Source organism: Cyprinus carpio, chromosome B8, assembly GCF_018340385.1.
Source record: "Cyprinus carpio isolate SPL01 chromosome B8, ASM1834038v1, whole genome shotgun sequence".
Lineage (NCBI taxonomy): Eukaryota > Metazoa > Chordata > Actinopteri > Cypriniformes > Cyprinidae > Cyprinus > Cyprinus carpio.
Genome location: NC_056604.1, coordinates 4,529,251 through 4,555,468, shown reverse-complemented (window position 1 = coordinate 4,555,468; position 26,218 = coordinate 4,529,251). Strand labels below are relative to the sequence as shown.

The 26,218-nt window shown below is 33.9% G+C and overlaps 1 protein-coding gene across 1 annotated transcript; it reads right to left on the bottom strand.

The window, feature by feature from the left end:
- Positions 1–15,636, bottom strand: LOC109051480 (antigen WC1.1-like). Its single transcript, XM_042729283.1, has 17 exons — positions 15,317–15,636; positions 15,103–15,210; positions 12,963–13,154; positions 12,605–12,796; positions 11,593–11,880; positions 11,152–11,466; positions 9,837–10,049; positions 8,866–9,174; positions 6,480–6,785; positions 5,674–5,967; positions 4,589–4,855; positions 4,046–4,327; positions 3,756–3,875; positions 3,452–3,532; positions 2,880–2,954; positions 946–1,098; positions 1–858 (listed from the first exon to the last, which is right to left on the bottom strand). Exons 1-17 carry the CDS (start codon positions 15,471–15,473, stop codon positions 641–643), a joined length of 3,570 nt encoding a protein of 1,189 aa, XP_042585217.1. The 5' UTR covers positions 15,474–15,636; the 3' UTR covers positions 1–640.
- Positions 15,637–26,218: the final 10,582 nt, after the last annotated feature.

Below are 26,218 nucleotides of genomic sequence, written 5' to 3'. Positions count from 1 at the left end.
TTTCACTTCAGAAGACATCAACTGATGGAGTCGAGTGGATTACTTGTGGATTCTGATGGCACTCATTCACAGCAGAGGATCCATTGGTGAAGTGATGTAATGCTATTTTTTTTCCCAAATCTGTAGTGACCAAACTCATGTTGGAAATTTTCAGCAAATTTAAGCTGTTGGGTGAACCAAGTGAACATTTTTAAAAGATTTTATCAAATCAAATGAACAAGATAGCGATAACTTATTACATTTGAATTTCAAGGTTTTCTGCTGAGTTCGTGTGGGCCTGCTCATGAGCTTTAACAGACTAAAAAACAAATAAAGCATAACAGAAGCAAACAGATTAAAACTACACATCAAAACCTAAAGAATGACAAAACGTTTGACTGCTTTGTCGGCACAAAAATGAGCTCTTTTCATCAGTTCACACACTACTGTGACGATAATTAAAGATTTAGTTATTCCAAATCAGTTTTATGCATGAGTCCCTTCTTTTATACATCTTGAGAGAAATCTTTAGAGCTAGCATCATTAAACAGCATTTGTTTATCCATATTTTCTTCCTAATATTCTACTGTTATAAGAACATACAATCTTATCTCTCATTAATATTAACTCAAAAGAACAATTTGGTCACGTGACTGCTTCATTACTCTGCTTGAGGGTGAACGTCTACCTCTGTGGTCACCAATACTGCATCTGCAACTAAACCTGCATCTAAATCTGAATCTGCACCTTCATCCACATCTACATTTTCATATGATTGTGTGCCTGTCATCCCTGCATTTTCATTGGCTGCAGCCTCGACAGGTATGACATCATCATAGTACTGCTGTTTCTCTGTCTCCACTTCATAGGTGTCCTGATCTGATGAGAACACAAAGGAAAAGGTCAGCACCATTTCCATAAAGTCACACACACACACAGAGTGAGGTGTAAATTTGAGTGATGTACCAAGAATGTTCTCGGGTCTCTTGGGAAGGAGAGGGACGTCGAGGTCTTCATCATGGTGGGTTTGAGAAGGAGAGATTCCACTGGCTTGTTCCTCAATGTCATCATATTCTGTCCCAGAAGAACCTCTTTTTCTGTCATTTTCATCCTCCTCTCCTGTTGGAGAAACCAAACGTGATTTATTCTTACATAAATAGATATACATTTATATGAATTTATGTATACATTATATATTCATAAAAAAAAAATCCCCTGTAGAGTCTGAATGTGCCCTTTAAATTTAAATGCCTTTCCAGTTTTGCGTATAAGTTTAATTTGAATCTTTGGATGGAAACATCACTTATTCTTATTTTACATGACATTTTAGTTTATCAAACATAAAAAAGAATCAGCAGTTTTGTTGATTAAAATTTCTTGAGATTAACAGACTTCTTTTATAGTTTACTTTGTATAGTATTAGTATAGTTTATTTATTTGGATGGACAAATGTGTAGGCAGTCAGGCAACAAACTAAAATGAACAGTGTCGGATCTGGTGATTCTTCTGAATGAACTTTCCCATTTGCAATATTCACAATCGATTCTCACTCGGTAACTGTGATAATGAACCGGGTAAAACAGAAATTTACTTTGATGATCTTCTCGTAGAAGGGATTCAGAGGAACTGGAACAAAGAAGTCAAAAGACAAAAGAAGAACGTGGAGCAAAACAAGACAGGAGCTCAACTGATGGAACAACAGGAGATTGTTTTTAGAATAAGAAGAACCATTCAACTTATGCGAAACAGTAAGATTTGAATAAGAAAATTATGAGAATGCTGAAAGAAACAACTGAGTTGGTAAACTTTAATTTGGAGTTGCAATCTCTCGCAAATGATATCAGAGCTTTAAGATTGCAAACAGCTACCACAAAACCTGTAAAGCCTTAAAAGGCAGTAATGAGACATACATGCTGTTAGAGGACAGCCTTAAAAGGTAGAAATGAGATATACATTCTGTTAGAGTTTGCTCAACAGTTAAAACTGCCATGTATGTATGCTTTTTGCTAACTGTATGATGAGTGTACAAGAAAGTGCATTTTGCAACAGCGTTGCAGAATGGATCTTCTTTCTTTAAAGCTTTGTATGGTAATATGTTTTATCTTATCTTAAAAGAAATTATGCTATGCAGTTTAGAAATAGTTATTTGCCATAGCCTACACCTTACGATGTTGTAATGGTTTAAATTAAAACTAGAGATAGATTAACTTATCTTAATAAAAAAGATGCTGCAATTACTTCATCTGAACTTGTGCCACTGAGAGGTTGCTACTAGGTGAAGGGTCATGCTTCCTGTAACTATGGCAACCTAAATACTTGTGTGTGTGTGGGTAAGTGTGTTCACCAAAAGAGGAACTCAGAAGAGAGAGACGTGTTGGGTTGTATGACTATAAAGCTTTGGTTTAGAACACATTCACTGCCGCAATTCAGGGTGAAGACTTTACGCTATTTACTTTTGTTATTTGCTTATGAGTTATGCTTTTAATAAAGCGAAACCATTTCCAATGGTGATGTTTTAAATGTCTTTTAAACAAGTCTCTGAGTAATTTATTAAGAGTAAAGTTCTTATTTTATTTTATTCCTGAACCTGCATTACGATGTTCCACAGCGGCTAAGACTCAACTGAGCTGATCTGGACTCTGCTGGGAAGAAGTATTGAAGCCTCTATTGCATCTGATACATAACAGAGGTAAGAACTAAGAAGCGATGTTTATATACTGCGTTTGCTTGTGGAAAACAAAAATGTGAATAGAGGGTTTAAATGTATTCTTTAGTCAGAATAATTATACAACAACAGACTAAGTAAAATAATGATGTACTGACATACATTGTGTTGAAATGAATGAAACTGACAATTAAAAATTATCTGCTATTACAAGCCTAATATTTGAATATCTCACCTGATTTGTCCATGAGAGAATCCACATCCTCGTAGTCATCATTATCTAAAAACAATTCCTTTCCTTCAGACAAATCTGAAAAAAAAAAAAAAAAAAAAAAAAAAAATATATATATATATATATATATATATATATATATATATATATATATATATATATATATATATATATATATACAGTATACACACACACACACACACACACATATATATATGTTTGATTAATGAAATATTTAATAATTAAAATATGAATGAAATATTCTATCTATCTATCTATCTATCTATCTATCTATCTATCTATCTATCTATCTATCTATCTATCTATCTATCTATCTATCTATCTATCTATCTATCTATCTATCTATCTATCTATCTATCCATCCATCCATCCATCTATCTATCTATCTGTCTGTCTCTCTGTGTGAATGATGTTGGCTTTTGTCTTATTAGACACAAAAGTAAAATAAATAAATAAATAAATAACAATAACATTTTTGCAATTAAGGAAAACATTAGCTTATGTCTCAGTATTCAGAATTTTCAAAGTAATAATAATTAGATTATACAGCATACCTCTGTCCTCTGTATCCATCTTATCCATTTCCTTCACATCAGGGTTGATGTCTTTGCCATTTTTATTTCTGTAATGTCTTACTGCAAAAACAGAAACAGGTAAAAAAGTATGCTTTCTATTAATTCTACCAGTTATTGTTTGATGTGTAGTATGTGTAGTGAGACAAGGAGTGGGAAACACTGCCACCAACAGGCTAAAAAGATGAAGGCCTTTCAAATACCTCTGTGTAACTTCATTATGTAAAAATAATGTTTATCTGCAAATCAGAACAATGTCTTTCTGCATGGTGCAATTGATACTCACAGGCTAAAAGTAGGCGTTTCCGATTTGTCCACATTAAAAACAAAATCAGCAACCCCAGCACGCCTCCTAACAGACCCAATATCAGACCCACTGAAGAATTACCTCCTTTTGGAGTATAACCTGCAGTTTTAATGAAACAGTTTCACAGGTTAGAATGTTCATTAACCTTTATTAAAGTAAACTCACAGCTACTTAACTTCATGCAAGAAGGCAAGCAGCGGCAAAACAAATCCCAGAACAATAAAAACTTTCTATATTAAAGTGTATGGCATCCGTGTTTTTTTTTTTACCTTCACATTTGATTTCAGCAGGTCCATAACTGCATGTATCGTCTTTGAGATGGTGCATGCACTGAAAAATGTTGTAATGGTTTTCTGGGCAATCAATTTTCACCTTTATTTCTTTTGCTATTTTCTCTTCATCCAGCAGTTCTTGATCGTTGCACTTAAGCACATCACAAACCTTCTTGGTATCAGCTTCAGTCAGTTTTCCACAGACATATTCCCATTGCCCTTTATACCTGATCCCAAGCTTCCCGCCACACTTCTCAGTTGAACTGAATTCAACACTATCTGCAATACAAATATAACTTCTGTCATTGGAAGTATAGCACAACTTAGTATATTCTAAGCATATGACTAATCTTTATAATATTTCATAACGTGCATCTATCTGCAAACATGAACTAGGAGTACAAATGCATATGAGCAAACAAAAATTGACTAACAGCCACAAAACTTGTGGGATGTTTAAAAGGGAAATTGAACTACATTTCAACATCAGTTCATTATTTACAGTCCTAATTACAGTCCAACAATACGTGTATGACTCACCTTTGCAGGCCACAGAGAGGATTTTCTTACAGCTGTCTTTTCTAAAGCCACACTGCCACATCAGTGTCTCCTTGCCAGTGCAGCTGAAATGCCAGGTATTTGTTTTAACAGACTCTGTGGCCCATCTGTGGAGTGCCTTACCACAATTGAGGCTTTCACATAACTTGTTGGACATCCCATCATCCCACTGGGATGCACAAACATGCTCTTTATTTATGAGCACCTCACCTGTGCAGTTGTTTGAGAGCAAAATTTTTGGAGGTTTACCTGGAGAGGAGTGAAATCAGAAAATCAGATATTTCTGTACTGTAAGTTTAGTATTATTTTTTAGGCAGCATTGAGAAAAACCCAGCATTTAAAACTGACTCTGGTTTGTTTCATTTCAGTTTACCAGGCCTACAGGATCTTAAAAGGGAATGACTGAACTGCAACCAAGGATATTCAAATAAATGGGCAAAATGCTGCCATGTTGTTAGGGTCCATTTTTTTAAATTTTTTGAGATTTTTTTTGGGGACGTGTTCTTCTATTAATGTTTCTGTAAAAATAATTAGTTAATTTAGAGTTAATTTATTAAATAAAAATATTTATTTATATGATTTTTTAAAAATGTATTATTTATTGTTTTATTATATTAGTTTCAAAAACTAGTAAAGTTTCTTGAAATGTCTCCATATAAATGTATAATTAATTTGCAATACATAAATAAATAAGTATTCCTCCACTTTGGTCCATAAAAGTCAACTTGTTATTAAACTATGTGTGCATGTGTGATTTTTAGTTTCATTGAGGTGCATTTTTGCAATTTTTTTTGTAGTTTTAGTATAGTACAAGTTAAACAATGAAAATTAGAAATATTGTCTTGGCAACTGGCTGAAATAAAAAAGTTGAAATTTTTATGAAATATAAAGAAAATATAAAAATAAAAACGAATTCAAAAGATTAATAAAAACTGTAATAGTATTAATGATTCAGAATTAAACTGGCAATGCCTTTTTTAATCTATATATCTTTTCTGTTCATCTACTTGAATTAGAGTTGACAGTGTTACTGATGCTAACAAAAGTAAGAAAGAGATCATTCCTACTGTCACATTGGATGTTTAACTGCTGCTGATTCTGGTTGGGCTGATCATTGCTCTCGCATCCCCAAATATTCTTCTTCCCTGAGCAATTATAGGCCTTCTTCCACCACTCATCTGTGTTTTTGGTTATATTGGAGTGTGATATGTAATTTCCACATTTTAGATACTCGCACAGAATTTGTCCTTCCTCTCTGCCCCATCCACTGCTGCTGACTTGCTGTGTTTTCCCATTTCTCAGACCATATACTGGACCACTGCATGCGCTTTTCTTATTATAGAGGAGCAATCGTTCCCATTCTGTTACATGAAGGGCAGAAATATCAAAGACCTTGTTTAACATGTGCAGGAGCAGAGGTCAAAGGTCAGAGGAGTTGCAGAAACTACACACCTCACCTAGAGAGAGTGGTAAAAATTCCCCTACGCACCTAACAAACCTTTAAAGTTAAATTATCCTCAGGTGACTTGTCTGACCGCAATGGAGAACCAAGCCTTCTTGGCAAAGATGACATTATTACATCATTTATCTCTAACATAATTGGTTCTTCGTGTGCAATTCAGGAAAACCCACAGGCAAAGCAAATCTGATTTCTGATTACTTCAGGTTGTTACTCAAGTCATGGGTTGTTATGGTTATTATTACATTCAGATAGAACTTTTGGCTTTAGACTTTGGCTAAAGTGTTGGTACTTTTTGTTCTTAAAAGCATACAAATCAGACTGCAAGAAAGAGAAAACTTAGTTGAGATCACAACAATTTCCTTCACTAGAGAAATGTCTTCAAGTCTGCACAAAAATAAAAAAGGTGAGTACCTGTGCATTTCAGATAGCCAACAATACATTCTTTCTCTGAAACCTCTTCAAGGTCACATTTGGAAACAGAGTTGGCACTAGCTGGACATCTAATTCTTGATAGTCCTGTGGATTTAGACTCTTCATGTGAAGTCCAATCATTTTGGTCATTTATGTTCTCGCCACATAATAGTTCCTTGCAGATTACATTTTTAAGGTTTGTATCAAGACTGTCTTGGCAGATGGGTGTCCACTTCCCAGCGTAAAACAGTGACGCTTTTCCAGCGCATTTGTCTCTTGGATCCTCCAGTTTTGCTTTGATGCTGTCTGTGAAGAGTGTATTGAATAAATGTTCATTAAATGGCATTTTAAATTGTGTTTAAGGAATAGTTCACCCCAAAATTAAAATTTGCTAAGAATTTTCTCACCCTCAGGCCATCCAAAATGTGGATGAACTAAATGTATTTTTACATACTAACATTTGTCTTAATATTGGCCCAGAAAATGGATGGAAACTAAATAGTTGAGCATTTATTCCAATGTTATACATTATACATAAAAAATTAAGTCACTTTATTTAGTACACTTCCATAATGTACTTAAAATGTTCTATTTCCGCACACTAATTTTACTTAATATACTAAAAATTATTCCTTAGTACTTCTTAAGATAATCTAAGATGAAAATAAAGATTAAGAATATCTAAGTGTACTCAACTGTGCTATTTTGGGACACCATGAATATGAACTAAAATGTGCTTTTAAAATACTTTCTCTCTCAAAAAAAAATTATTTACTTACCACTTATACAAAAAAGTGTATTTATATTAAGTTTACTTAAGTAGAACAGTTGGGAAAATGTACACATAAACAATTACTTTACTAATATATGTTAAATAATAAAAAAAGTGATTTAAATTTAAATCATTCAAAGCACACTTTTTAGAAATACACTTATAAAAGTCCTCTGAATATTTTTGCGGTAGTATACTTTTTTTCAATGCACTAAAAATCTTTTTAAAAATCAGTGGTATTTAGTATACTTTTGCACTTCTGCTGAAGTAGAAATAGACTTTTAATTAGTGTATTAATTGTGTATAACTTTTACAATTTTATTTAGCACAAAAAATAAGAATGTACTATAAATGTACTTGCTGGTATTTAAGTATTTTTCAAGTATACAAGTATAGCATTCAAGTATACTATTTTCTTAACCCAGGTAGTGTAATAAAGGAATTGTTTCTTCATGGAAATAGATCTGGAAAATTTTTTCATTACATCACCAATGAATCCTCTTCATTGAACCCATTCATTGCAGAGGATCCATTGGTGAGCAAGTGATGTAATAATGGTGCATTTCTACAAACTTCTTTTCATGAAGAAACAAACTCATCTACACCTGAGGGTACACTTGAGTACATTTTCAGCAAATTTTCTTTTTTGTGGGAACTATTCCCTTAAGGCCCATTTTTGTCATGGGTTTGACAATATATCACACTTATAATTCTGCAGAAAGGGTAAGGAGCATCTTTTGACAACCAGTCTTAAACTAATCAAGAGTTGACACATGAAATGTTAATGCACTCTGTACAGTCAAAAAAAAGTTCACACACAGTTTAGTTTCAGCGTCTGAGAGAAACTGTTGAATAGTGACAATCGATTGCAAATTTTTGGTTTACATGATAAGTTTTTGAAGTCTTTTTGCTTCCATCGGAATGAATTCATCCAATTTCTGATCCAATTCAATCCGACTGACATGTTTACACATGTGACTTTTTTATTTTGATTGTGCATCTAGTCTTATTACGATAGGTGGGGTAAAACGCCCCTGAGGTACAAAATTTAATTTTTGTTAAAAATCTAGAATAACATGAAAACTCTGGAAATTTTTCATACTTTGTTTATAATTGATGTCATTGTCACTAAAACTATGAACACACTTCTCTGAACACATTTAACTTTTGTTTCACAGAAAATAATTACACAGTACATGTTCACAATGTGCTGTACTTGTCAAATCAACAATTTAACCTTTTAAATGTGCAAATAATAACACTGACCTAAGGTTTACAAGTAGACCTGGGGGCTGTTTCATGAAACAAGTTTACCAAACAAGCCAGGCTTACTGTATTTCAGTTAGCCTTAATTATTTTGAACCAAATCAATGGACAATAATAAGTCACACTAACAAAAATAAGCCTGACTTATTTGGTAAACTTGTTTGATGAAACAGGCCTCTGAATATTTAGGATTAATCACAAACCAAAACTAAAGTATGTGTAAAATATGGAACAGAACACATTCTAAGCCTTAAAAATTTTGACTGTGACAAGCCCAAAGTTCTGATAAATAAAGCAGGAGTTAACGTGAAGTTTTGGTCCTGAATATAAAGCGAATGTTTACATTACCTGTGCATATCACTTGGGCTAGAGGTTCACAGGTTGAGTTTTCATTGGGAATAAAATTGCACATGTTCATATTTTGTACTTTTTCTGAGCAGTACACACTACGGTAAGTGGCAGATAGATTATTTATCTGAAGTGGTAACTGGGCCCGAATTGGATTTCCACAGCCCACGTTCTCACAGATCATTTTGGAGTCTTCATTTGTTCTCCAAGTGTTGCTGCAAACCCCTCCACACTTGCCATCTCCGCAGACCTTCACCATTCCCCAGCATTTTTCTCCAAACGGGTTTTGAAGTGTCACTCTCTTTGACCCTACATGTAACATCAGTAATACAAGCATTTTACACAGAACTGTTAAAGCTACACTATGTAACTTTTGTCCCTCTTGAAAAATAAAACTACACGCATCTTGCAAAAGATAATACATTTTCAGGAATTTGCTGTTATATACAGTATTACACTCAAAAAAAAAAAAATAATAATAATAATAATTAATAATTATAATTTAAAATAAATCTTTTTAGTTGGGTCAGCACAATTTAAGTGGTTTAGGTTTGTCAAACTAAATTTTTATATGGGACCAATTTTTTTTAATATATTCATTTAATGAGGTTTATTTATTTTTCTTATGATTAAACAATCTATTGCATGTATCATTATACACAATGCATATAATGAATGAATTAGAAAAGACAAGTACTGACATTACAATTGCGATTACCCACTGAGTGCCCACAGCCTAAGCACAGGCGACACTCTTTCGCACAATGGTAAGCAAAAATACAAAAACATTACAGAAACTCCTCTAAATGTCCAACATTACTGAACATCAAACATTTACTCTTCTAATGCAGTCCCTGCAAAGCATGCTGCAAACTAAAGACCCACTACCCAGTTAATGTCAACAAAAATTATTATTATTTTTTTTAATAAGAGTAGGTTAAAAAGGCATTTTGATGGCACATGTACTGTACCTGAACATGTGACTTTGGCATATGTGGTGTTTTGCTCTGTTTCAAAGGAGACCAGAGATCCACACTGCATTGCACTGCATATGTCAGTGGCTTTTTTCTTATTCTCTTCCACTGGTTTTGCAGGAAGCCAGTCAGGCTCAGTACCATCAAATTTCTCGATGCGCACTTTTCCCTTGCATGAAGAATTGCCTTCAAAGAATTTAAGTTCTTCCTCTGGGAAAAAATAAAACAGATTTGTGGTTACTGAATGTTGCACAGGCAATATATTTAGAGTAACACCTTAAACTTATTTTCTAAATAAACAAAACTAAAAACTAGGGGATCATGCAAAGCATATTAAAAATTATGTAAACAAAGAAGTTTAACATCAAACATAACAAAACATCAAAACATGATTGGTATTATATAACATTACCGGTTAAACATTTGGAATAATTAAGATGTTTTAGAAAGAAGTTTATTATGCTCAAAGATGTGTTTATTATAAAATACAGTACAACAATAATATTATGAAATATTTTTTATTGTAATTTAAAATATCTTTCCTTACTTATATATAATAAAAAATATATTTATTCCTGTGATGCAAAACAGCAATTACTCTAGTTTTCAGTGTCACATGTTTAGATATCATTCTAAAATGCTAATTTGTTGTTCAGTTATCATCAGTTATAGTTGGTGCTCAATTATTAATAATGGTTCTTAATATTATTAATGTTGAAAACTTTTTTTTCTTTTAGTTTTTCTTGCTTTTAGTGCTTTAGTGACATTTTTTTAAGATTCAGTAAAAAAATAAAAAAATAAAAAAAAAATATATATATGAATCATTTGCGAAATTGTAAAAGTTTTTACTGACACATTTGATTAATTTAATGTGAAAATATATCACATTTATAATGAATGTGATTAAAGCATTCATTATAAAAGTATTTTTTAAATGGTAGTGTATCGCAGTTTCCAGAAAAAAAGCAGCACAGATGTTTTTAAGATTAATAATAATAATAATAATAAGAAGAAGAAGAAGAAGAAGAAATATTTCTTGAGCAGAAAATAAGTGTGTTAGAATGATCTCTGAAGGATCACGTGACACTGAAGACTGGAGTAATGATGCTGAAAATTCAGCTATGCTATTATAGAAATAATTTACATTTTCAAATGTATTCAAATAGAAAACACTTATTTTAAATTGTGATTATATTTCACAATATCACTCATTTTACTGTATCAAATAAATACATCAAATAAAACACATTATAAACTTTCACACTTTTCAAACTTTTGACCAGTATGCCTGGTGCATATTATATTGTCTTACTTTTGCAAATGATTTCTATGTTTTTCTTGATTTGACGTGGTGGCTTCAAGTCAGTATTGTCGAAACACTCATGGAGCTTTGCTGAAGAACTTCTACATCTGACATTCCACAGCCATTCCAGTCGCTCCTTTTCTCCTTCAATGAAAAGTTCTCTATTTATGTTTGAGGATTCACCACAGTTAAGATGTTGACACACCATGTCTGAAATCATAATGTTCCCATCAGAGCCCATGGACCTCCATGAGCCTTCCCATTTCACCTCTACACGTCCAGAACAGCGACCCAGACCGTCTCTCAAACGTACATCCAAGCTGCCTGCCATTTATAGTAAAAGAAACAAAAACAATGATTGGTATGACATAGACTTTATCAGTTATGGGTGATTCTGGTTGTCCCAGATTCTGAGTTCATTATAATTGACTGCAAAGTCGTCTTAGTTACCTGAACATATAACTTTGGTTCCCAAGCATTGTTTTTTCTTACGAATTGCCAGGCAATGCCACAGTGACCGCTCATCGCCCTGACAATCAACATTACTCAGAAAACCATTAGAATCAGAGGAACCCTGTTTCACACGCACTATGTCGCCACAGCCAAGCTCTCGACAGACCACCGCCCCCATCTTTTCGCGGGACTGATCACTGTAGCACACTCCATAGTTAGTACCATTCACATCAATGGAGACATCTCCAAAACACTCTGATGTGAAGTTGTGGAGTTTCACTCTGTCTGTGAACACAGCAAATGTAATTGTTACAATGCCTAATAAAAAAGGACAAAATTCTAATACACTGTAATAAAATATTTGTAGTTACAATTAAATGTTTTATAAGACAAAATTTCTGTGACAGAAGGATGTCTTTTTTGGCCTATTTCTACCACTGCTTTTTGCGCTTCTTACAAGCTTAGAAAATCTGGATATTTTAAAAATGTAATTATTATTACTATTAAAAATAATTTTCAAATAAAGTTGTCTTTATTATCTATCTACACATAAAAAGGATTTGATTTTGGTCATGTGATGCATTATTAAAAGGTTTTATATTTTTAAATAAGATTTTTTAAACAGTCTATTAATGGTCTATACCACAATATATGTACATAAATATAATAAATACATAAAAATAAATATAGATATATCAGAAGAATTATATTCAAATTAGTTTAACTTTGACCTTGTAATGTCAACACACAATGTCAACCCTATTACTGTAATTATAATAATAATAATTAAATTTCAACACACATTAAAATGTATTAATTTAAATTGAGATAGAACAACACAATTTATTAACACTAAACCATTGTACAAAAGAAGTTTAATTCTTAACTTGCATTAATGCAACATATTTTTTTATAATTATATATTTATTATTGATATATGAAATCTATTAATAATGATTACTTATATTTATTGATGTAGTATTATTTAAAGCAAGAATCTCAGCATCACCTGAGCACGTCAGTCTGTTAGTTCCATTAGCCTTTGTAAAGTTTCCAGTGGAACCACAGTTCAGTTGCGTACAGATGACTTCAGGCTTCACATTTGTCTGCTGAAGATCCCATGATTTGTTTTCAAAACTGTACTCTTCCACCAACCCAGAGCAAGCATCGCTGCCGTCTCGTAGACGGAACCTCCTGTGATCTGTGTAATACAAGTATTTCTGTGTAAATGTGAATTTTACCTCTCACACAAACCATGGAAATACTGAGAAGTATTGTATCTCCCAGAAGGGGTTTCAGCACCATTTCATTGACCCCAGTCAGAGCAACGTACTCCATAGAGCTGTTTAATAATAGTATACACTCACTGCTGCAGATCACACTGGCTCGCTCCTGGCAGTCTGACCACTCCATACACTGCCAAGAGAACTTCTCATCGCTAACACAATTAAGCAATACATTTTGTTTGCTCTGTTGTCCTTTGAACATTCCAGGCTTGGGGATGTAATGATGATCTCCACAACCAAGCTCCTGACATATCTTGTTTGCTTTACTTTTATCTGGCCAAGATGAAAAAATAAATACACATAACAACAAAGAAAATTCATGCATTAAGTTTCAGCATCACTGTGAATACTGAAGCTTTTCTCTAATAATCTACTGTCAAAAAAGAATTTACAAATTTAAAAATTACATCAAAAATGTATAGAAGAAACCATTATTAAAGGACATGAAATCAAAACTGGTGTCCTGTGGATTGTAGTCTGTCAAACTTTGTTTGTCATTGCATAAAAAAATGTTTAGATGCTTGAAAAAAGGTTCTAACTAGTTGATTAAAAGTGATCGCAAAAATGGCTCTGAGTTCTAGAGTATCATTTGCTTGCACATGTTATTTGGTTCGATTTGTTAAACTGAGAAGAACCAATTAAAAACATTATTTCTAATAAAATATTGTAAGTATCACTGTATAAAACTCAAACTTCGCATTTTTTTTTCATTTGTTTTAATGTACTGTAACATACTGTGTGTGTGTGTGTGTGTATATATTCACTACCAGTCAAAAGTTTATGAACAGTAAGTTTTGTAATGTTTTTTAATGAAGTCTCTTCTGCTCACCAAGCCGGCAATTATTTGATCCAAAGTACAGCAAAAACTTTTTACTATTTAAAATAACTATTTTCTATTTAAATATATTTTCAAATGTAATTTATTCCCGTGATTTCAAACCTGAATTTTTAGCATCATTACTCCAGTCACATGATCCTACAGAAATCATTCTAATATTCTGATTTGCTGCTCAAAAACATTTATTATAAATTATTATGTTGAAAACAGCTGTGTAGAATTTCTCAGCTTTCTTTGATGAATAGAAAATTCAGAAGCATTATTTATCTGAAATAGAAATCTTTTGTAACATTCTAAATGCCTGTATAAAAACTTTTGATCAATTTACAGCATCCTAAATAAAACTATTAATTTCTATAATAACCCCCCAAAAAAAAAAAAAAAAATAAAAAATAAAAAATACAAATATAAATAAATAAAAAAATTATACTGACTCCAAGCTTTTGAATGGTAATAGCTGAAAATTCAGCTTTGATCACAGGAATAAATCACATTTTAAAATAAATTTAAATAGAAAGCAGTTACTTTAAATAGTAAAAATATTTCACAATATTAATACTTTCGCTTTTGGATAAAATAAATGCAGTCTTGGTGAGCAGAAGAGAATTCTTAAAAAAAATCATTAAAAAAATGTTACTGTTCAAAAACTTTTGACTGGTAGTGTGTGTGTGTGTGTGTGTGTGTGTGTGTGTATATCACACACACAAAAAAAGATTATTGAGTTAAACAATACAAAAATAGATTCAAAATGGAGTCAAAAGTGTTTGGAAGCTTGGGAGAAAAAGTTCTGTGGCCTTGAGGAGAACTGACTTCAGTCCACTCAATGATCACTTGATTAAAAAAAAAAAAAGCTCTCAGAAAAGTGCCATTAGTTCTAGAGTAACATTTGCTTGCACATTTAATTTGGTTTGATTTGTTAATTTGAGATGAAACAATTTATTTACACTTAAGCACATTGTTTGCATTAGAATATGGAATATAGAATATAAACATTGTTCAAGAATTACCTTTTCAAAATGCATATTACTCCATTTGTATTACTGTAACATTATTTACTAACAATTACATATTAAAATGAATATATCAACATATAAATTATTAAATATTTATGTTCCACAAAATATTGGGCATTGGGATTTAAATAATAATTATACATATACTGTATTCTTAAACAGCAGCTGAAGATTAGTTGTTATCACTTTTAAATACTTAAATAATTACAAATCATTTACTTCAATTGCATCAATCCACTAAATAACCAGTTGATTAAAAGTCATTGCAAAAGTGGCTCTGAAAAGTGCTGTTATTTGCTTTGAGATAACTTATTTTTTTGTGAAAGAAGAAATAGCAAATAAAATAAACTTCTTGTTTTTGTCCACTTACCCCAGTTTTTATTACAGACCCCAATTATGCCATTGTCTGTTGTGAACTCCACCACACCAGCACATGTATCACGCTGTCTATTCAGATTCAAACTCAGTTTAACTCCTCCTGTGGTGTAAAGCTTGGCATCAACAATGTGTAGATTCACATCTGAACTTAGATGACAGGAATACAAACATAAAACATTTTTTTTATATATAGGAATACTACCTACCAGAGCATTCAACAGCAACAAAACTACTTTCATCACACTTCCCTTTTTTAGTTATGCTAACATATGGGCATTCCCAAAGGCTCTCTTCTTTAGATGTGCATTTGACTTCATCCATCAAATATTGTTGTGGTGGAGGTGGATTTTTGTAGAGGGTCATTTCTATATCAGAGTGTTTAAGATTCCCACACCCTATTGATCTACACACAACCTCTCCATTTTCTTTTTTCCACCCGTAATGACACACCAAGCCCCACTGCTTCTTATCATACACCTCCAGCCGGCCTTTACAAGGGCTGTCGGATCCGCGCAGAGCCACATTGAAACCTGCAAGAAATGTAAATTAATTCAATTAAATGAAATAAAAAATTCTATTAAGTTAAATTTTAATAAAAAATTAATCTCTTTTTCCAGCAAAAATAATTTATTTGAAATAGCTACGCTTCTTTAGAATGCAATATAAGGAGCACAGTACATCATTGCTTTTATCAGGAATTTTCGTTTTCATAAACAAAAAAACATACAACGACATATAAAGAGTACAGAAGTTATATTTATAAATTAAAAGAAGTAATATAATATTATGAGGGACAAGGTGCCTCTTTTAACTTTATATGGTCACTGGAAAAATGTGGCTCTGAGTTCTGAGAACAGATGAGCCACATACTCTGCAGAAACTGCTGCGGTCTCTTATCTGCACGTGGTTTTCAGCTCTGAAACTCTGGCAAGTTGCATGTTTAGGCAGATTCTGAGATAACCCCGCTTCACATAAGCTTGAGTAAGTTAACCACAGGTATAACTGTGCCTTTCCACACAGGGTTATGAAGAACATACGATTGACACACAAACCACAGCGTGATCTCGGTTTTGGTGTCTTCACGTCTAGAATTTTAATTAAAAATTAATGCACTGATCATCTACATCTGAAGATGGACTCATTATTCATGTAATGTATTTTAATATGTATAAATATTTATTTATTCTTACCATTTTTATTCCACCAGATAGATTAAATAAATAATAAATGAGTAAATATTATATCACAAATATGCATTATCATGTACTAATATATATTAATCACTGTAGCTGTTTTAATTTAGAATAAATGCAATTTTGCAATATTAAATGTGTTAATTTATACTTAGAGGGGACAGGGAAAAAAGAAAAGATGAAAGATGTATATATATGCAAATGTCTTTTATTTGTAGATTTTAGCTCAGCTTTTAATATGCTCCAGCCGCATCTTTTATTTGCGAGGCTGAATGATTTTAAAGTTCATCCTTTTTTATAAATTGGTATTATTATTTTTTAACCAATCACAGGCAGCAGGTTAGTGTTAATGGAACACTATCTGAATTCAGAACTTTGAGCACAGGAGCCCCTCAGGGCTGTGTTAGTTCACCGTTTTTGTTTACCTTGTATACGGATGAGTGCAGAAGGTGTTATTCTAACAATTACATCATTAAATTCTCAGATAATATTGCAATTTTAGGTTTAATGGAAAAAAAAAAGGTTTGAAAATTGGTGTGAGGATAACCACCTAGCTCTGAATGTCAATAAGACAAAGGAAATGGTGTTTGACCCTAGAGGAGTTGGTGACCACAGGCTTGTGATCATCCGCAATCAAACCATCATACAGATCCCCTCATATAAATATCTTGGTGTCTTTTTTGATATTACACTGATATGGAATATCCATGTAGATAATCTCTGCAGTAGGTTACCACAACGGTTGGACTTTTTATGTCATCTGAGAATTCATGGTGCTGATCAAAATTTTATGATAATTTTCTATCAGGCAGTCTTTGAGAGATTAATTAGGTACAGCATCACAGCCTGGTTTGGGAATCTGTCTGTGCAGCTGAGAACTAAACTGCTCCGGATTATTCACACTGCTTGGAAAATTATTGGTGTTAAAGAACAGACATCATTGCAGACTATTTACGAACAGGCTACTATAAGACAAGCTAATAAGATTGTCTGTGATCCATCCCATGTTTTATATACACAGTATGAGCTGCTGCCCTCTGGGAGGAGGTTTAGAGTTCCTCGTAGACTGAATAGATTTAAAAACTCATTTATTCCTGTGTCTATAAATCTGTAAAATAGTGGCAGTATGGAGCTGTAATTGTGTGTGTGTGTTTTTTTTTTTTGTTTTTTTTGTTTTTAGATACAGTATTAGGTTTATTTATTTATAGTTGTGTTATTTTTGGTTGTATATTTTGTTTTATTGTTTGTGTTTGTTGATTATTGTGCGCTAATTGTGAGCTGACTGCAGCATGGGTGAGGGGCCAAGACAAATTTCCTCACATGTGGGACAATAAAGTTTACCTTACCTTACCTTATGCTATAGCATGTATGTGTATGAATAGCCAAAACCCGTTTCTTATTTATTACTTTATTAGCAAATTAGTTATATATTAAGATGGAGACAAATTTCAAGATACTTGAAATGATCAAGTTTTTATTTTATTTTATTTTTTTCATTAATTAATTTGTTAATTCATTTCCCATTTCTTTTCGAATTTAATCAATTCAAATTGTTCTCAAGCACTTGCTAGTAGAAGCGCTAGAAAATCAAATGGCTAAATAAATAAATAAATAAGTGTATATGGTCATACACAAAAAATGCACTAAAACTACATTTTCAAACAGCACGTGAAGATCATCGCAATAAATAATCAAATGATTAAAAATCATTATTTTCATGCATAAAATTGACAATAGTTAACTAATAACATACAATAAACATACATAAAGTTAATAACAAAAATACACAAACACATTAATAAGAAGACTGCAGTTCAACAGCTAATTTGTTTGTTAATTTCAACAGCATCATGTCCAAAACTAAAGCATTTTTATGGCAGTTTAGTTGTAAAAACATTCTCATCAGTAAGCACATTTTAATGATGATCTTTGGCAAATTTTACTGGCTATAGATTAATATATATATATTTTTAAAAGTATAAGGTAAAAGTATAGAGTAGTGTATTGGATTTTCCTCTAAATGTTAAAATGTTAAAACATGGGATAGCTATATATATATATATATATTGATTATGCCATAGATGGTCGTATTTATTTATTTGTTTATTTATTTTGGGTTCCTTTGATACACAAGATGCTCTTTTGAATGTCTTAAATCAAGCTGGAGAACATCTTTATCATCATCATCATCACTTTTTAAATAATATCAGCTTCAAGTGCCTTCACATTCTAAATTACTTTTCTTCTTTTTATTCAAACAGTTTTTTTTGACAATATAAATTAATTGATACATAATGAAAAATGTTGCACTGAATTACAAAATTATGCAAAATATAAGCATTTTCATTAGCTGTCTCAGATTACTTTTGGTCCCACATCAAACACACGTATGCCAAATAAATTAATTCCATCTATTAAATGCCCAATTAACAGCAGAATGGAACATAAAGCATATAAACAGAATATGGAATTTGTTTTATTTATTAAATACAATTTCACTTGCCTTGAATAGCTGATATTTGAAAACACAGGAGCAGGAACCACATGATCGAAGAAAGTAGGACGGAGGAGAGGGACAGGGCCAATGTTGTACCTGCTTTTAAGGGCTCTGTGATGTTACATCACTTTTTTTTTCAACAACCTGCTCACTTTCTTCACCATAGACCATTCATTCACATTTCACTTGATAAAAATTAGCTTTGTGTTTAATTTAAGCAATTATTTATTGATAACCTTGTCCTCTTTGCAATCTCATTCACGTCCAGATTTAAGATGAGATGCTAAAGGCAAAAACACAGTTTTTGCCAAAAAAAATCACTATCAATCAATTTTGAGATTTTGGGCTTTTTGACTGATAGAAAGAAAATATCCATAATACAGTTTTAAGTGTTTCTTTCATAGCACTTTATTCTTTTTGCATCTGTGGAATTCAGTCATAATACATACATACACCAAACATTACAGTTTTATTCCTATCTGTATCCTGGAAATTTTTGCAGAGGGTTTTTCCTAGTTGTTGAGAGTATTTTTTGATTTATGGAGGGATGAAAAGAGATATCCAAAATACCCTTTGTAGAAACCTTTGACTCTAATAAGTCAGGAAAATTAAGCAAGAATTTTGAACCTGACTTCATCCAGTGTTCAGATTTTTGTTCTAGAAATGTATACAATTATTATATGTTTATTTCGATAAAGCCTCATTTGTATATTTAAACATAACATTTCAGAAAACTTGTTATGTAAAAATGTTTGCAATTTTTAATGTAATCAATCAACTGGGGAAGTATATTTATTAGTTAGGCTACTTTTTTTTTTAATCTTAACATTGGGTTTGTGTGTTTCGAATTAAATGAATGATTGGTTGTGGTTGGTTTGTGTGTGTGTTTGTTTACGTGTGTGTGATTTATCACAAATTTTAAATTTTTTGTTTTGGTTTTTCTTTTTGGTACAGCGGTTCTCAATTCCAGTGCTCGCACCCCCCTATCTGCACATTTTGTATGTTTCTCTAGTGGCTTTGTAGAAGATTTTTCAGACTGTGTGTGAGTAACTGTGTGTTAAAGGCTGCAGTAAAGAACAGAGTGAACTATTTTAAAACTTGAAGACCCTGCATATATGGAAAGAAATTGTTCAAGACCCAGAAATACATACATGACAGTTATTGATCATTTCACATATGGTAAAAAAAAAAAAAAAACACCCGTCTAAAAATACAACAATACATATATGGAATTCTGTAACCAGCTCCAGGCATTTAATATCTGTGTAGAAAAGATATTTGGGAGCTGCCTTTGGCAAATGCATCTCGGCTTTGTTGTGTGATCAATAAAGTCTACTGGTTTTAAAACCTCTCTTAGCAGTTTATTTTGAACAAGGAAAATTCTACAACATAATTGGTGACCCCGGCAGGACTGGAGACAGGGCAAAAGAGTGAAGAGCTGCAGAGGGCTCTCTCTGGACAATTGGCAGAGACCGTGGCCACTGGAAAGCGTTTTTACTGATTAATTCGACAGAGAATGCCTGTTGAGGTAAGATAACTCTAAAAAGGCTCTTCCAAAAAGTTAAGAACCAAAAGAAGAAAAGGTGTTTTGATTCCAGAATTAACTGTAGTCATTAAATGTTGCATGCATATGGTCTTTTTTTTACTGCATAGTTGCAGTGGGCACGCAGAAATAATTTATGGTACCAGATATAACAGGTGGTTTAGTTTTTAGTAAAATTCCATGGTGGTTTTTATTGTTTAGTTGCAGTGGGCACGCAGAAATAATTTATGGGTGGGTAAAATTAGTAGTTAGTATTCCATGGTGGTCTAGTAGATTTCAGTAAAATTCCATGGTGGGTTAGTAGTTTTAAGCAGAAGGTTGAAAGGTGTTGAAATTTCACACCAGGGAGCGAGACTACAGAAAGATATATGTTTGTGTGTGAACACTTGTGTGAGTGATCTGGTAGCGAAGACAGTTTGAGATCGTAAATCTTCTTTCTGTCAGGTGTTTTTAAAAGTGGTGTCGTATGACTCTTTGCTTAGACATATCTTAATAAGAAGGACACTTTGATGGTACACTTGAGATAAATTAATGATTTACATATTTTAAGACTAATGGATTTGAAAAATAAATGGATAGATAAATAAATAATATAATATAAATAAATAAATGTATAATAATGATATATTGACTACATTTATTTATGATATATAAATGATATATAAAATACATTTAATATATAATATATAAGTATAAAATATGTGATTAAAATTATATGTCTGAAGATGTCTAGAGATTTAGAATAGTACAGTATAACTTGTGCAATGAGATGATTAAAAGCAGGATTGAGTGACTGAAAATAAAAGAAACTTTAATTCCACAGCTATCTTAATAAATGAGACTTGCTGATTCAACTGAAGTAGAGGTTGGTTGGGGAATTTTCATTCACGATTACTAGATTATTTTGAACCCTGCGTGTAAATATAGAAGAAATAATGAGAGTCTGAAACTATAATAAAAAGATGAGCATAGGTAGGATCTTGCTCTTTTTCTGCAACAAAGAACTGCTTTACTAAAAATAGAATGGAAGAGATGCTGTTGTCAACCAGTGACTTTTTTTAGCATTAAGACACCATTGACAAACAAGGTCAAATATAAAGAGCAGACTGCTCAAACACAAGTGTAATAAGAAACAATAAAAGTTCTCTTGAGTGTTCAAATTTCAGAAGGTTTCTGGAAAGGTGCCTTGAAGAATGGAAGCAACGAGAGGAGAAAAAGCAAAGAGACAGCAGCACAGAGAAAGAGAGAGAGAGAGAGCATCTGATGGGTGTTCAACCCCCCCGACAATGAAAGTTGACACTTCTGAGGAATCGCTACGGGAAAAAGACTGACTTGATGCAGGAAAAGGTGAAACTTTCACTTGAGACTTTTTCTGAAAGCAAAGAAAACAGCAGGATATGTAAAATCGTGGCAGAATCAACAGAAAGCCACATTGAACAGCGGCAGAGAAAATCAAAGCCAATATTGCACTTCACATCATCTGGCCTTTGAGGGCCTTTGAGTGACATCACAAGCTGATGACACAATGCAACAGTCAAAGACTTCAACAGACTGACGTCCAACAGAAGAACTTTCATACTGTCATGATCTGGTCATTGAAATTCCATTAATTCACCACCAGAGGTCATCATCCACAACACAGACTCTCACACTACACAGTACACCCTGGACTACATTTCCCATGCTCCATTGCACCAATCACATTCACCTGAGACCAATCACACACACACAGCTCAATCATCAGACACGCTTTATAAGCTTTGGACTTCCCCTCACACACTGCCAAGTATTGTTTAGCGTTTAACACTCTCCGAGTGTTAGCCGTTTACCAAGCCTTTCCGTGTTTGTTTTCTGTCTGGTCTCAAGTATTGTTCTGCGTTTCTCACTCTCCCGGTGTTAGCCGCGATACAGAGCCAAATCGTCTTAGTTTAGTCTTGTCTCATTGTTACCTGTTTCCTGATTCCTGCCTGTGTACCTGGATTATCTCTCTTTGCCTTGCCCTGTTGGATTACGTTTGCCGTCGATTTACCTCTGCCTGTTTCTGGATTAGTCTTGTGTCTTGCTCTCTATATACTTGTTTGGCATTCTTTGACCCATGCCTGTTATGACCACGTCACTGTCTAATAAAAGCCTGCACATGGATCCGCACGTCTCATGTCTCATGAATCACGTTTTGTTTTACAACTCATGTAATTGTGAATTGTAATTATGTATGCATATAATGGTTCTGTTCTTGGGGGTTTGTCTTGCTGCTCTCCCTGCTCTGTCCAAGCATGGCTGCATGGACAGGCGTGTGGAGTGTTGCCCAGAACATAACCATACCGCCAACACTAACTGTATGCAATATAATTGTAATAAATATATTTGATGATAGTGGGTGGAGGGTGGAGGGAGTCAGCCTTCGCTCCAGCCCATCTCACAGAAAGGAGAGCACGTCCGTGATCGGGCATCTACGGGGGTCTTCCTGGCGGGAAGAACACCAATCAACGAACAGGTTCCACTTTAGCGTGTAGATCCTTCCTCAGAGGAATACACCAAGGAGGGGCTGTCGCGAGGAGCAGTAGTTCTGGGAACCAAGTCCGACTGGGCCAGTATTGTGCTACTAAGAGGACCTGCTCCTCATCCTTCCTGGCCTTGCACAGTGTCTGTGCGAGAAGGCTCACTGGCAGTGGGACGTGTCCGGAGAGGCAAACAGGTCTACCTGAGCGTCCCTGAAGCGTCTCCAGATCAGCTGGACTGACTCGGGGTGGAGTCGCCATTTGGGCGGTCTGATGTGAGAGCTTGTCGGCTGCATGATTGAGCTCGCTTGGGATGTGAACGGCACGAAGTGACCTCAGATGCTTCTGACACCAAGGGAGGAGATGGCGGCGAGTTGCGACATGCAATGGGAGCGTAGACCACCATGGTGGTTGATGTACGCAACGGTCACAGTATTGTCCGTCCAGACCAGTGTGTGCTTGTCGTGTAGCAGCGATTTGAAGTGGCACCGAGCAAGCCATACTGCTAGCAATTCGAAGCAATTGATATGCCAGGCAGTTCAGCATCGACTGAGCATGCTCCACTGAGAGGCGTGCTGTTAGATTGACCGAGTCCAACTCCATACTGAGAAAAGACATCCTCTGCACAGGGGAGAGTTTGCTCTTTTCCCAGTTGATCTGAAACCCCAACTGGCTGAGTACCAAGTCCCTGTGTTCACACAACTGTGCTCGAGACTGGGCCAGTATGAGCCAGTTGTCGAGGTTGTTGAGAATGTGAATGCCTCTTTTCCTCCATGGAATGAGGGCTGCCTCCACGACCTTGGTGAAGACACGAGGCGACAGGGATAGCCCGAAGGGGAGAACCTTGTACTGAAATGCCCACAACTATACACTCCACCTGGGGAATCCCCACAAACCCCTGGCTGTATCACCATCAAGGGCAGTGAGAGAGGAAAAACTTTAGGCAGATTTTGGCATGTTTGGCCTTCCATACAGGTATTAATTTATTTGAACTTAAATTACGTTAAATGAACCAATGAGTATAATTCATGCTAATTTAATGAGATCACACCAATTTCATTTGACATTCTGTGAATGTTCCCTGAACACAATTCACTCTTGTTGTTCCAACCAGTGTTGTTGCTGTTCAGACTGGTGCCTTCGTGCAGAGTTGCGTGAGTTTTCTGCATTTTTATGAAAATGGAAAGGCCTGTTAGAGTTTAAGTTTTTAATGTTTTGTTATTTTGAACATTTAAAAGAGTTTAAACAACATAAAATGATGTTTTTTTTTTTTTTTGGTTACCATTGTGGTGAAGAATGGAACTTGTGCTTAGGTTGTCAATAGCTGTCATACACGCACGTAAATGTTCTATTATTGTTGGATTGTGAAGGATAGACATGCTGACAATATATACTGTGTAAATCACGTGCTGGCCTTGAAACTGATTTCTTTTATTTATTCTTATGAGAAGGTAAGAGCCAATATAACACTTGTTCACACGCTAAGTACAATTTTTGTAGCATGCAAGTAATGATCAAGCAAAAAAATGATCTAGCAGTTACAGCGCATGTAGCCTATAGCCTAACCACAAAGTCTATACTTCACCATAATTGTAACCTCAAAAATCAACATAAACATAAACTCTTTTTAAATGTCAAAAATAACTAAACAACAAACTGTAATATGTCCTTCCCTTTACCAAAAACACATTAAACAGCACTTAATTTCAACATTTATTTTTTAATGGAGGTTTATTATTTTAAATGTGGAAAAAAAAAAAAAAAAAACTGGCAAATATTTTACATTTTAGGACTTTCTATACTTATTAGAGTGTTGTGTATGTAATGCAATGATATTTACACATTTCAAGAATGTAATTAACCATTTTTTTGGTGAATCAGATCTTTTTCCCCATGAAAATGTCATTCCTGGGTAACGTAATGAATTTTTTAATTAATTACATTTTTGTTGGCATATACAAATGTACTGATCTCCATATTTGGAGCTCAACAAACAATTAGTGCTCGGAAAACTACATTTTAATCACAATTAATATAATCAATTTGGGATTTCATATAGACACAGGCTCATTTTTGGCTGCTGCTAACTCAAAATTCAGAACCAAATAAAAAAAAAAAACCTGGAAAATGTTTTAAAATGTTTTCCAATAAAGTAAATAAGACTTATTTTATCATTAACTCAACAAAAAAACTGAACTGTGTAATCTTACACACAAATATGGGTTAAATGATTTGCCCGTGTCATTGTTAGCCTGAATGACATACTGTACTGTTAGACGGAATGACATTCTGCAATATTTTTCAGGATTACCATAAAAACCATCATCAGTATAATTTTTCTTTCCAACACTCAAACTTGAAACAAAGTAAGAGACACTGACAAGTTTTTAATGATTTAAAAAAAGTTTTAATCAACATTTTGTTATGTAAACTGATTAATTCAGCCAACACATACATGCAACAGCATTTCATACATTTTGTAATAAAACATTTAATACTTAACATATTTCATACATTTTGTACCTACATTTGATTTGGTAATAACATTACCTACATTAGAAATTATACTTACTGAATAAGTGACATTGTAAGCATTCACGTAACGATTTGTGTAACAAACATATTTAATCAGATGAATTCACAACAATATAAAATAAAGAGAAGATTGGAACTTTTGAAAATTTCCATATGAACTTCAGGCATTTTTGTTCTGTGACACTGAAGATTGGAACCTTTGAACATTTCCATATGAACTTCAGGACACCCACAATGAGTTTGGCTATGTGACTACCACATGTTTTGGAATTTCTCCCAGTCTGGGATACATAGTTGTGACGAGCGGTTTGTTAATGGCTCAGGCTCCGAAAGGATGGCTTGCATATCAGATATGTAATAAAATATTACATCTGGGGTGGTTGGCCACACAAAGGCGTTTCTGCCCATTGTCTGTCGCATGCAGCTCACTTCAAGTTCATCATCACCCATCACACTCAGGACTTGGCCTACAAATGGCTGGGCATCATATTTAACAATCACAAACCTTCCAACTATATCTTGTGTCATAGTAAGATGTGGTGTTGTTGCTGGAGCATTGGTGGGTAATTCACACACATCTATGCAATTCATGTCCACTTCATTGGGACTGAAGCAGTCACAGTAGATACCCTTCCCTCGGCTGCAGAAGCAGGACAGCTCTCTGTGCCTAAACCATCCAGGGGTAAGAGACACAATCTGGTGAATCTTCATTTTGCCCTTCACAACAGGCAGCTTCTCCGGTACAGCTTCATCATGTTTTAGGATGTCCTCTGCTGACACCCAAACGTACTTGATTGCAGAGGCTGTGCTCTGTAAAGCTTCATAGAGCTCTTTTGGTGTCT

What these genes read in the sequence shown, in the direction of transcription:
- LOC109051480 (XM_042729283.1), bottom strand. Translation starts at nt 15,473, where the DNA reads ATGACCCTCTACAAAAATCCACCTCCACCACAACAATATTTGATGGAT. An exon ending in AGCCAGTGTGATCTGCAGCA is followed by an intron (nt 12,797 to 12,962) that starts GTGAGTGTATAC and finishes TGTATTACACAG; the next exon opens with ATCACAGGAGGTTCCGTCTA. An exon ending in GAGACCCGAGAACATTCTTG is followed by an intron (nt 859 to 945) that starts GTACATCACTCA and finishes TGTTCTCATCAG; the next exon opens with ATCAGGACACCTATGAAGTG.